Source organism: Pelophylax lessonae, assembly GCF_965119305.1.
Source record: "Pelophylax lessonae genome assembly, chromosome: 3".
Classification (NCBI taxonomy): Eukaryota; Metazoa; Chordata; class Amphibia; order Anura; family Ranidae; genus Pelophylax; species Pelophylax lessonae.
The window spans coordinates 260,501,765-260,515,976 of record NC_138770.1 but is presented as its reverse complement, the minus strand read 5'-3'; the positions used below and the strand labels follow the sequence as shown (position 1 = coordinate 260,515,976).

The 14,212-nt window shown below is 39.9% G+C and overlaps 1 protein-coding gene across 1 annotated transcript in view; it reads left to right on the top strand.

Moving 5' to 3' along the window:
* The window catches only part of ZBBX (zinc finger B-box domain containing), a 380,683-nt gene that overhangs the window by 258,199 nt on the left and 108,272 nt on the right, over window positions 1–14,212 (top strand). Inside the window, exons 14-15 of the mRNA XM_082248819.1 lie at window positions 7,048–7,214; window positions 13,730–13,821. Of these exons, the coding sequence (XP_082104945.1) occupies window positions 7,048–7,214; window positions 13,730–13,821 (259 nt within the window). The remainder of the gene's footprint in view (window positions 1–7,047; window positions 7,215–13,729; window positions 13,822–14,212) is intronic.

The window sequence follows — 14,212 nt, the reverse complement described above, 5'->3', positions numbered from 1 at the left end:
TCACAGCTAGCTGCCCACAATACACATGCTGATGCCGGGGACCCAAAGACAGATGAAGAACAGGTTCGGGTGAGCACAGCACTGCACCCCTGGACAGATGAGTGTCCTTTTATTACTACAGTATTTGTAGCTGCTGACTTTACATTTTTTTCTTTTTTTAATACAGGGCGAAGAACCACTCTAATTACTAGGGTCAGAGAGGCCTCAGTATGGCAACATTTTTTTTTATACAATTGAAATGCTTTAAACTACTTTATTAAGGATTCATGAGTAAAAAGATTAGAGAGCCCAGATCTGGACACCAAAAAGGTGGCAAGATACTGGCTACTCCAAGTAAAAAGTGAGTGGATTTGTTGAGGGGGGCTCCAGACAGGTGAGCACAAATTAATCAGACATATATTAACCACATATTAACAAATTCAAATAATTGTATTAAATTGTTAAAACAGTTTAAAAAGAGACAGATTTCTCATGATGGCAAATATAACATATCCATGGTAGTCTCAACCAAACAACGGGACGGGTCCGACGCGTTTCGCCCTTAAACGGGCTTTCTCAAAGACCACGTTGAGTCCCGGGTAGACTATTAGAAAGAAAAAGATATGTTATTAATTTTCAAAGATACATACATTTTAATTTACATTTCATACAGCATTACAAATTTTCCTAGAGATAGCTTTTACATAAGGTTTACAAATATTGAATTATGCTCACCAATAGATAATGTTGAATAATGCTGAGCAATGATGCTGGAGAGCCAGGAGGTCCGGTCATTAATCATGCACATAGCTCCATACCCATCCTCAAAGGGTCAAGGCAGGAGGGGCTCATAGCCCAGGGATCCTGGGAATTAGGACTGTCCCAGAGAGCAGGGTGTCGAGTCCAGCACTCTCCCAGGATCACTGTTAGCTAGCGTACCAGTATGGTCAAAAAGAGGGCCCGATAAGTAATCCCTGCATAGATATGCTGATATGGATGTGAAGCTCTGGAAAGAATTAACAAAACGGGGAGAACAATAAGCCAAAATTCGGGGCTAAAAAAAAACAAAATTTCTCTATCTGTGGGGGGTCAACCCACCCCAATCCCACATTTAGTCAAAAGGAAATTCACCAATTTGCCCGCAGGGGGGGGGGCCCTAGCCCAGCGATGAAGGGATCTCGGGTAAAGGAGAGAGCCGTAACCACCCAAAAATAAATAGATACAGAGCAATAAGGGGACCAAACGAACCCTCATCCTTTATTAAGGATTTAGTTGTATTCAATTATTAGTAACCCTCATGTGTCCCCAGATCTTTTTCTGATAATATATTTTGCTATACTTTCAACTATTCCTTTTATAAAATGTATGCTTTCTTGCATTGTCTTGGATTGTCGCTCTTGATCACAGCATAAGTAAGGGTTTATTTTAATATAAAAAAGGATATGTACATCATGATTTTGCACCACACTGACTAGGCTGTATAGAGGAATTTCTGTAAATAAAAATATTTTTTATTCAAGGCTGGGAAACCATGCTCATTTCCATAGAGAAAGATGTCAAAATGACTTAGCAAAGGTATTGATACCACCATAAAAGTTCACTTTGCTGCATAATGGATTGCAGGAACAGAATTGATGATTCTCTAGTGCAGTAAACCTGGACTAGTTGTTGGACTAGTTAGACATGCACTACCTCATTTTGCCAACAATGTAATGATGTATCGTGGAGGGTAAACATTTAGAAGTGTCAATCCATTATCAAATCTTTTCATCTTCTAAATTATTACATTACTAGACATTAAGCCCGTTAAATTAACGGGCGCTAGAACATATGTGGTCAAACATTTGTAAAAACAGACTTGTTCCAGTAAGGCGTACTTTGCTACTAAAGTCAGTTTGCTTATAAATGTCCCTTTAATAGCGTGTCTATGTTCTGCGATTTTTTTTTTTTTTTTACAGTAATGCACCTACAGTCGCAGATTTCATTCAGGCGTGTTTTGCATCTGCAGTCTTTCTATTTGCAAATGTCCCTTTCAAAACGTGTCTTTACTTTCCATTGTTTTGTAAGATTTCGAAATTACACTCGCAGATTTTCTGTAGGCATGCTTTGCTACTAAAGTCAGTTTGCTTATAAATGTCCCTTTAATAGCGTTTCTATGTTCTGCTGTTTTTTTACAGTAATGCACTTACAGTGGTGGATTTCCATAAGGCCATGTCCCTTTAACAGCATTTCTACAGTCGCAGATTTGCTTTGCTGAGTGTGACAAGTTTTTTCCTCTGTTTAAATGATCCTTTTCCTGACAGCAACAGCTTTTTTCCTTTAAAAATGAATCATGGCTCTATTCGCTTTTTTCACCACAATAATAACAGTCAAAGGGTTTGCCAAGTATAAGTTTCCTCATGCAATTCTAAGTAATAATTTCCTCATTCAATGTCCTTTTAATATCTTTAAGTCTCTCCCTCATCAGCCTCTTTGTCCGACCTGTCACACACTGTGCACTGCGTCCCTGTTGCTCTAGCAATCTAGCAATCCAATCTGGTGTCCCCATCGGAGTGCCTCCTTACATCAGTGTCCCCATCGGAGTGCTCCCTTACATTAGTGTCCCCATCGGAGTGCTCCCTTACATTAGTGTCCCCATCGGAGTGCCTCCTTACATCAGTGTCCCCATCAGAGTGCCTCCTTACATCAGTGTCCCCACTGGAGAATGCTCCCTTACATCAGTGTTCCCATCGGAGAGTGCTCCCTTACATCAGTGTCCTCATCGGAGTGCTCCCTTACATCAGTGTCCCCATCGGAGTGCCTCCTTACATCAGTGTCCCCACTGGAGAGTGCTCCCTTACATCAGTGTCCCTATTGGAGTGCTCCCTTACATCAGTGTCCCTATTGGAGTGCTCCCTTACATCAGTGTCCCCATCGGAGTACTCCCTTACATCAGTGTCCCCATCGGAGTGCTCCCTTACATCAGTGTCCCCATTGGAGTGCCTCCTTACATTAGTGTCCCCACTGGAGAGTGCTCCCTTACATCAGTGTCCCCACTGGAGAGTGCTCCCTTACATCATTGTCCCCACTGGAGAGTGCTCCCTTACATCAGTGTCCCCATCGGAGTGCTCCCTTACATCAGTGTCTCCATCAGAGTGCTCCCTTACATCAGTGTCCCCATCGGAGTGCTCCCTTACATCAGTGTCCCCATCGGAGTGCTCCCTTACATCAGTGTCCCCATCGGAGTGCTCTCTTATATCAGTGTCCCCATTGGAGTGCCTCCTTACATCAGTGTCCCCACTGGAGAGTGCTCCCTTACATCAGTGTCCCTATTGGAGTGCCCCCTTACATCAGTGTCCTCATCGGAGTACTCCCTTACATCAGTGTCCCCATCGGAGTGCTCCCTTACATCAGTGTCCCCATCGGAGTGCCTCCTTACATCAGTGTCCCCACTGGAGAGTGCTCCCTTACATCAGTGTCCCCACTGGAGAGTGCTCCCTTACATCAGTGTCCCCATTGGAGAGTGCTCCCTTACATCAGTGTCCCCATCGGAGTGCTCCCTTACATCAGTGTCCCTATCAGAGTGCTCCCTTACATCAGTGTCCCCATTGGAATGACTCCTTACATCAGTGTCCCTTTATGTGTCCGGGTCAGAGTTCCCCTGTATGAGCCCCGGTTAAAGTGCCCCTGGTCAGAGTCCCCCTTTAATAATGCGGTCGGAGTCCCCCTTAATAATGCAGTCAGAGTCCCCCTTAATAATGCAGTCGGAGTCCCCCATTAATAATGCGGTCGGAGTCCCCCTTAATAATGCGATCAGAGTCCCCCCTTAATAATGCGGTCGGAGTCCCCCCATAATAATGCGGTCGGAGTCACCCTTAATAATGCGGTTGGAGTCCCCCATTAATAATGCAGTCGGAGTCCCCCTTTAATAATGCAGTCGGAGTCCCCCTTAATAATGCAGTCGGAGTCCCCCTTAATAATGCAGTCGGAGTCCCCCTTAATAATGCAGTCGGAGTCCCCCTTAATAATGCCATCGGAGTCCCCCTTAATAATGCCGTCGGAGTCCCCCTTAATAATGACGTTGAAGTCCCCCTTTAATAATGCAGTCGGAGTCCCCCTTTAATAATGCCGTCAGAGTCCCCCTTTAATAATGCCGTCGGAGTCCCCTTTAATGTGCCCCGATAAGAGCTGTGTTTGTGTTCCCTAATCAGACAATATTCCCATATATATATATATATATATATATATATATATATAATATACACAGTACAAAATGTCAGCTTCACAGAGTAATGAGACACCTCCTACTCTCTCTCTCTCTCTCTCTACTTATCTTCTATGTAACCCCTATGGTGTACACAGAGCCTATGTGTGCTACTGAGCAGATAACTTCTACTGTCTGATTGGTAGGTGGGAGTGGTTTATGTAAATTACCCACAGAACTGCAGAGCTGATCACATGCTGAAGTGCAATGCTGTATTTATTCTTTTCTATTATATATATATATATATATATATTGTGCAGAATAAAATGTAAAGTCTTTAATATATATGTGCATTATGAATTACATTGAATACAACATTTAAATGGCTTTTATTATTCATGACAGAATTCATCACCGTAATGGGAAAAGGCAGTTGTTATGGGTTGGCAGCAGTGACTGCCGGCTATTCACTCAGATGCGGCTGTGGGTTGCCACCCATAGTTTGGGAAGTCCTGTCCTAACTGACTGATGTAGGGCGGGGCGAAGTCTCTACACTCCCAACGGCTGTCCTTGGGGAACATGTGCAGTAGTGCAATCCCACGGACACAGGGACAGGATGCAGAGACACTTGGATATTATTATTATAGATTGGTAAATGTATAGTAGTAGATCTATTTTTAAAGGATTCAAAATGACATTCACCCAACATTCCCACAAAATCCCACAAATTTACTGTTCAACATTAAGCACATTTCCTTGTATATTCACTCAACATTTGTCTAGCAAATAAAGCATTCACTGACATCTTAGAACCTTTGTTCTTGCATTAGAAATTCACATTCACTATCTTTAAATTTTTTAATGAGTAAACATTCATGTAGCGCAGTAGTACAGAGGCTGCTAGATCCAGACACAGTTCCAAACACATTAGCTAACACAGGCTCAGTCTATGAGATGTCTTTTCAGGGATTAATTGCAGAAAACTTGAACTGGGTAGGAGTACAGGATACTCTAAAATGTCAGTAGAAATTTCCAGGAGGACAAACTTAAAGCAAAATCCTCTTGTAACAGTCTTTGCTAGGGGTAGGAGGGAATAGGCAGCTAATCTGGAACTCTATGAAAGCTTTCCCAGTCCTTACAGCAACCAATGTCACCTACATCCCTGAGCACGTGCACACCTGGGATACATAATCAACTTTATACTCACAAATTCCAAGGACAGCTGTCTGCCACCCAGCTTCCATGCAACACCCTCCAGTGAGAAAGAAAAGGGTCCTTCTCCAGACTAGTCTCCACAGGTGATACCCCCATCAAATGTCTCTCAATCAGATCTCCTTCAGGCTCTCAGTCAAGCACATGCACATGCCCAAACAGCAACTCCAATACACAGGCTGCATCCTTCCCCAGGACAAGAACACTCTAAGCAAGCCTCCAAAACATTTATCTTCTCCTTCAGCCACCTTCTGAGTGTTCTCCCAGGGATAGGAATGAGAGCAGATCATTGTTTGTAATTTCAGTGGCTGACCCTCCTAATCTTCTTCCAGAGGCATACAAGAACAATCAACCACTGAGCTTAGAAAAATCTGACCAGACTAAAATAATAAAAAAAAAAATCCCCACTCCACTGAGTACAGTGAAGCCAAAAAGCAGATTTAGCCTGACTAGGACAGAGCGCTACATCCACTTGGCATTTACTGAACACATTTAAATCCAATGCATCAGAGATATTGCCAAATACATGCATTTTATAATTTTAAAAAATGCAACAAATGCCTATGTAGTGTTGAACCTGTGCTTTTAACACAGGTTTGGAACGTATAGGGTTTTTATTTAACTAAAGTGTAGTAAAATAAAGGAATCAGGCATACCCCCCTACATTTCTCCAAAAAAACATTCTGGTACACCAGACACACTGGTTGAGCATCCCCAGGGCAAGGAGCAGTGTTCTGCCCCCTGGAATGTTCATACAAGTCTGCTGACTCTTCACCATTGGGGGATGATGTGGGAGGTGTTCCCAAAAAATAGGGGTATCCTTCCCATAGAACCAATGCCTGCAAGGGGTGCCTTAGTGCAACCTACCTGCCCCCATGGGGAACAAGTAATTTGTCACCCCCTCCCTGGTGAACTAGACTGGAAATAAACAAAAATACTACTCACAATTTTTGTTTCATGTTTACCAGTAAGTTCAAATATGGGCACTTCATTGCTCATATGGGGACTAATCCAAATATGGGCTGTGGGGTAACCTATTATTTACTGTATGTTCATACCTGCATACAGAATGAACTGGGGGGGGGGGGGGGCTTGACGCAACCACCTTTTTGCCCCTATGAGAACTGTTTCTTTGGGGGGATTTCTCCTATTTTTGTAGAACCTGTCTCAAAGTACCTCCCCAATGCTGGAGGACATGCTGGCTGGTATCATTATAGCAGGGGGCTGCACAATCACTGTACTATTGCCATGGGGATACAAGTAGGCAGGCCTGAAGTGCAGGCTAATTCTTTCTCATGGAGGATGGGTACACATTTTTTTTTTATGTTCTAACTTTGTTATTAACGCACTTGATCTTTAAGCTGTAAAACACAATTTCAGCACCATGGAGAGCTCCAGATAATAAATTTGCTTGCCTGGTTAAAAGGCGTTTTGACAGTTCACTGCAACATTTGCTGGATGACTACATTTTCTTGGTGCACATTCACTCAATTATAAATAATGTGGGTAAAAAATGCCAGGCAGTGTGCTTGAATTGGTATAAAAGATTCACTGTCAAATCCCTGCAGAAACCTTTATAAGTAGACTCCATGGTTTGACATTAGATTGTTTATTTTCTGATTAAAATGTGTTATACTTAAAGTTATAATATTATATTTGTTTTACTACTTTAGGCTTCCAGAGTCTGGATTTCAGAAACAGCCATTTGGTTCTGCCAGATTGTCTTCCAAGTCACCCGTTTGTTCTGTAGTGAAACAGAGAAGTGCACCTTTTCAATCAACTTACTCTGTTGAAAAAGAAGATCCTGCAAAGTTTTTCCAGGATAGAACCGATGTAAAAGGTAGTATATTGCTATATTATAAATAGTATATTTTGAATAAAAAGAAAAGTGCAGTTTGAATTAAAAAAAAAAAAAAATCAAACATTTTCTTATGTATCTTATAAAAATAATAGCAGCCTTTAGGTATCTATGGTAACCCACAGCCTATTTGGCATCTTCTTGACTACCTTGGTTCCAATGCAGTATAATTGCAGTGTGTTGAATGAATGAGAGCAGTGGCAGAGATGGATGCCAGAAGAAGGGAAATATGATGTTTGCTGAGAGCAAAATAATAGGAAAAGCAACACAGGTGGAGGAAGAAAAGTAACAAGAGTGCAGAACACAAACTCTGAAAATAAGCAACAGAGCATTGTGTCTTCAAAAGAGAAAGCCATACGCCATAAAAAGTCAGAATCTATGAAAAGGAAACTGAGCAGTGAATCTTTCCCATGTAAAGGCAGCCTGTATTGTACTGAAACTGAGGTCATGATGAGTTTTTTTTTTTTTTTTTTTTTAGCTTTTTATACCCCTTGTGTCCACCCTAAAGCAATGATTAACTAGGAAAGCAAAATTCCTTATAAATTAGCAAAATTCAAGAGTTTTAGCACATGTAGAATACATCCAACCTTTATCTTTTATCCATAGCTAATTTGGCAGTTCAGGGTTTGCGAAGAGTTTGGAGTGAAGTACTCTAAGGGCACGTTTACACACATGTGAAGAATGAAGCAATGCTAATAATGGTCCTATTACATTTATGATGTGTTTATGATGTGTTTTTCGTTGTGTTTATGAAGAGTTATAAAAGCTTCAAGAATGCTTGATAAATGCCCATTTCATTTTTTTTTTTCTACTGGGAAATGCCTAAAGGGGAAGTGATGTAGAGAAAAGTATCTACTTTGAGGCGTGGTTAGGCTGTTGTGTGGTAGCAGACATTTTTTTAAATTTTTGTAAGATGGATTTGTATACTATGATCTCTTTGACACTTAGTTTGGTCCAGCTAAACTTTGCTGAAAAAAAAAGCTTTACTACTGACAATAATGCTAAATGCCTCTGCTCCTACCTGGCACTGTCAGTATTGATGGCTGAATGATGCTTTTGCCTACACACAGAAGCAAATAGTGTTACCACACAGCTGCTCTGTCTTAGTTTTCTGTTATTTCCCAATGCATTATGGGATATAGGAAACTTCACTGCCTCTCCCCAAGTGCCCAGTTAACACTTTATAAATGCTTCACTAACACACCATATATGCCCTAACCTAGGTGCTGCTAAGGTGCGGTTATAAAGCATTATCATTGAAATCAATGGAGACGGCTGACAAGCGTCGATGCTATATAAAAGCAGCATGCTGCCTAATGTTTAACACAACACAATGCTACCGCTCCTGTGTAAACAGCACTGTGTGGTGTCCATTGTAATATTCATTGCAGGCGTTGGAGGGCAGTTCTAAGGCTTTAAAAATGCTGAACGCATGCCGCATATACACAGGGTATTGACACACATGTGAACAAGCCCTATGTTAAGATCTTTATTGGCTAACACAAGTTTTATTTTTTTATTAATAAAAGCTTTCAATACAGCTTAGGTTTGTTTCTCAGGCATTATACAATACTCAGTTTAATAAAGTTAGCTGATTCATGCTTATTCATGAAATAACTTTCAATTGTTAAAATGAGGGAAAAAAAGCACCCATTAATGAAGCTACCAGTTGTTATATTTTAGTAAATTGAGCCCTTTGGTGGGTAAAATTGCTCATTCTGACAGTTAGTTTTATACCAGATATGTCAAAATAGGGAAAGCAGTAAAAAAATAATGTGAATACAATTACTGTATAACTGCATATGGCTAAGCATAATGAGGCTACATGAGAAGAAAATAATAAAATTTTTTACTTATCTGGTAAGTTTCTGGCAACAGTTTTAAAATCCCCTTCACTTTGTGGTGATAATTATAGTATATAGTTATATGCACCTGACCAAAGCTAGTGTGCATTACAGTTTGGTATAAGATAGGCAATATAATAAACCAGAAATTATTTATGTGGGTTTTAATGTTCCCTACATTACCTCTCAGAACAAGATAAAAGATTTTCTCACATAGGAGTAATTGAAATGTAATTGAAATGTTGTACTCTTCAAAATTCTACTTGTGTTTAAAAACTCCTGGGAGCACAATGCATAACTCCTCTCAAGCTTACATAATATGTTACTCAAAGGAGCCATATTCTTTGCCTGTTTATTTAGGGCATGTCCATAAACAACAATAACTGAGACTCTGGGGAGTCATGCTGAAATGACATGTAATGAACAAACAATAGGGCAATCTTACCACTTCTAGAAAATGGAAATATTCTGCAGATATTAAAGGAAAAATATGAACCCATTGTGCAAATCATATTCATAAAGAACTCCATACTAGCATAGCTATTTCCACAGTGATAAAAAGACAGTCCCCTGTGCACTGATGTAAAGGTAAGCTACCTTGTCCCCACACAGGCTCCTTCCTTGATGCTTATGAACTCAGCCTTTATCTTATCTGTTATCAGATTATTGCTGCCATTCAACATCACCCTGTGGAAAACAACCCAATTCAATGGCCTCTCCATGCATGTTTGGCAAAAACAATGGTAAAAGTAAAATGCCTTTTAAAAGTGGCCATTTGATAGTCCATGGAAATTTGCTATTCTCGTCTTGGGAATCCATTGGTGCGGCATAAAAATGAATGCATACACAAGCAACATGCCCACCCATTTGAGATTATAGTGTAAGATGCAAAATTGTGTCCATTTTGTTTGCAGGATATCACTACATCTACAGCCATCTTTTTACACGTTAGAACATTAGAAAGATGTGTAATAATGCTTTGATTCTCTCCAAACCAAGAGATATCTGTTAAGGCTTCTGCATACCCCGAAGCCATGTGCTTATCTCAGAAAACCCCTCCTCCACTTCTGCAAGGCTCATGGGATGTATGACATCATTTGCCTAGGCCAGGAAACCAGGAAAAACCTGAAAAGATGGAAAAAAAGTTTTACTTGTAAAAAATAAAAATAAAAGTTTAAAACAAGTAAATATGATATATTTTCCTATCTATTTACTAATGCTAGCAGCATGAGGATTAAAAATTGTCATTATTGACTGAGAGAATGAATTACTGCTTTAAACATGTCATTGTTAGGAACCACGCGTTGCAGAGGTTTTTTGATGCAACAAAACTTCTGTTGAAACAGTTTGATAGCCTGTTGTGCTTACTTACTGGGTGGTTTCCATGGGGAATTTTTGCACTTTCCACCCATCAATCTGGCACAACAGCACTTCACCTGTCTCCCCATTGCTATTAGCATCTCAATTATGGTGGTTTACACCCATACCTGAAGCTATTGCTTTAGGAAATAAACCCTTCCCATGGTCACTGGCACCCATACCAATACCTATGTCTGCCCCAGGCTCATTGGCCAGGAAGAAGGTGCACTTTAAACATATTGTGAATTGCTACTGAAAATCTGCCTTTTTTGCGGAATAGAATTCTCAAATGCTACGCTTAGTCCCTTCTACTTAAACTTTATAAAGTACAGGGGTGCTTCAGAAATACATTACACCATTTGTATGGAGAAAGGAGCATGTGGAACCACAAAAGGATGCTCTTTGCTTTAAATTTATAACTTCTGAGGCAAGATAGTATTTTCATGCATCAGTTATACATGAAATTAAAGGTTTTAGTTTAGCACCAAATAAGTACACACAATAAACAAATGAATATCTCAAAAGCAAGAAGATCAGACTTTAAAAGTCCAATGCCTAATTAATTAGTAAAATCACATTTTCATTCCAAATTATATAAAACACATTATTTTAATTGTATATAACAGGGCACAGGCCTGATATTCATAGACCCTGGGTTATAGGCTGGCACCTTTAGGTGATTGGACACTGGAAAAGCTAATGAGGACATGCACCCTGGGCATCCCCATTTAACCCTACCCCACTTTGTGAGCCCTCCGTTTTTGCTAGTGTCCTAAGGTGATGGACCTCCTCTCACTTATGGAGAAATCCCTCTTCACTTAGCTAGTTTATTATTTTATTTCCAAGTCTTCAATCAACTGTTCAATCATCACTTCACATCAATAGAATCAGTGTATCTGGACCGGGGCAACCTTGGTAAAATCTTCGGTGCCGTACCTGGATCCCGTCATGTGGTTGGCCCGTAAGGTTACTTTGAGCACTGGATACTCCTTGGGCGCTTACCTCAGCACTTGCTACAATGTGTGTAATTAATCGCAGGGTGCTATTCAGGTCCAGGGCAGTGGTCCATTCCTATGGAACCTAGACCCTAAAGAATAGAATGAATAAGCTAATTGGGATTTGGTACCATGAACAGGTTTGAATAAAATTCTGTGAACCTGTCTTGCTTGGGTTCAGGCACACCTACTCCCTGGGACTATAGATGGTTCAGGGAATTTTGCAAATCTGCCTGTCCTTGAACAGTCCTTGGTTTATTATAAAGAAGAAGTGGTGAGGGGGTAGAGTTTTGAATTGTATTTTGTAACCCCTCATTAAAGCCACAGGTCTGAGATGTCTGTGACCCAGAGAGAGGCAAATGTAACAGATGTCCCCCAGCTCTCAGGAGTAAAGGTGTTGCTTCAATGAGAAGAGTGTTTTGGGAAATATTTGCTGAGTTTTGTCATACAAGTCTTGTGGCAAAGAAAGGGATAAACTTACATTTGGAAACTGAAACCTGGGTAGAGCAATTAGGTGCTCTATATTTTGCAGAGGTAGATGATCCTGAGGGGGGTGGTTTTGGGACCTTCCACTGTGGAAGTAAAACCATTTCACTTATGACAGCTTTTATGAATTGGTCAATTGCCTCCCCAAACAGAATTCTTTCTTGAAAAGGTATACATTGAATGTGAGTAAATAAGCATGGAACAATAAGTACAGTGGATGCTCAAAATAGCCACGGAGCCTCCTTCTTTGAGGACAACTATAGAAATTATCACTTTATTTCTCCTCAAAGAAAAAGGATCAGCAACCATTTTGTTTTAATCCATATCCTAGAAAAAAGCCAGGAAGTAGGAAAGTAAACATGGGGAGTATTTGAGCCAGGCTTCATGGGTGACAGAAAAGGCCTACAGGTATGGCATTTGCATTGGAATATTTTTTACTAAAAAAAAAAAAAACACTCTTGATTTCCACATAAAAAATAAATACATTGTACATAAATATTTTCAAAATTATTTGCAGCACAAAGCATTTCCCTATTGTCAAAGGGACATCCAGCCCTGGTGGTTTTGTCTGGGCAGTGCAACCATGTTGTAGCAAGAAGTCTAGGACATGGAGGGGATGTCTAGAAGCAGTAGGAGAGCAGAAATAAGGCTCCTAGAAGCCTTGGGCTCTGGGCATTCATGTGAATTGCCCCAATAGGGATATAAGGAATGAGTTGCACAACATGCAGGTATATGCCCCATGCCATTAATGTGCTGTAGTAAACTAGAGAGATGGCACTGTCCTTTGAATCCAAACATAGGCGTATGTCCACAAGCACACTTTTGGAAGGAAATTTTCCTTATTATTCAGACATCAGTGAGAAGGGTTTCACCAACCAATGCTTCGGGAACGTGCAGGAAGGCAACACATAAAGGGACCCTGCCCAATCTTGAAATGTTGCTTGGTAAAATAATTCTCACTGATTTGAGAGTCAAGATTTACTTCTAAAGTTATATAGTTAAAAAAAATATTTATGATCACCCAAATAGGGGATGGTCACTGACTATTATCCACAGTAGATAGATAAAGTGAGGCTAGCCAAATTTCCCTATCAATAAAATATTTATGCTCCATCATTCTTACATTTCTGTGTGGTGGCTGCAGTCCCGTGAAAGCAATTGAAATTGCAGCTGGAACCTTTCCGACCCTCTTTAGTGCCATTGATATTGAATACATATTTATGCATTTGATAATTACAATTAGAAGAAGCATGACTAAAAAAAAGCATTGAGGAACAGGATATGTGCTTGTTAAATGGTTTTATTTAATTTTCAAATCTTTTTTTTTTTTCATTTATAAACCAGCTACTTCCCTTAGAAGTACAAGGTAACAATTGTTGTGTCAAAGAAGTCTATTTCCTTTTTTAGCTTTCATGTTGTCAAATGAGCCACAGGTAATAAACATTATATTTGAGAAAGTGAGCCAACTTAAATGTTACAGACACATTCTTTTTAATACACTAATTAGGGCAATTAGTTGTGCAGTGATGCAAACTGCTCTCTCTGTCTTTTTTGTGTTTGACAGTAAGTACGCCAGAGCATCGTTAATGTTCTGAACCAAAAAATAGAAGTTGCTAAATTTGTGTTTGAAGTGTGAAAGTTTGTACATATTAATTGTTTTACCAATCTGCAAAATCCATTATTTTCATCCAGCACATTGCTCATGATAGACTGTGCTGTTGTCTGGGGAAAACACAAGTGTGGCAGGACAATTAAGCAGTTGACAGCTATGTATACTCTTTTAATGCATTCAATACAGATCATCTTCTTACAGCATCACATTCAGAAGACAGCAAATCAATGAAGTACAAAAGCTTTAAGGACAGCCAGAGCTCGGATGCAGCTTTAATGGTGAACGTGCCCCAGGTAAAATTACATAACATCTTTTCACTCTGTTTCTTCTCATATTTATTGTAAATATGATGCTTGTAACAAAAATGTTTTGTGGAGGAATTAGAGATGCTGGTATTTTGTATTGTTTGATCGTTCTGCAGTGCACAGCTTGTTACAGGAACAGTTCAAGTGGAACTAAGCACAGACATAGACTTATGCATTAAAATGAAAGTGATAAATGGGTATTATGTGCTGATTCCCTGTCCATTCATTGCACTTTCAAGCTTTTACTGGCAGGGTGCTGCCATAATTATATACGTCACATAAAACAATTCTGGGTGCATATATTAGCAGCTAAACATATTTTGCCTTAATGTAATCTTTTAATGTATTTGTATTAAATGATGATAATACAAGAAAGGCA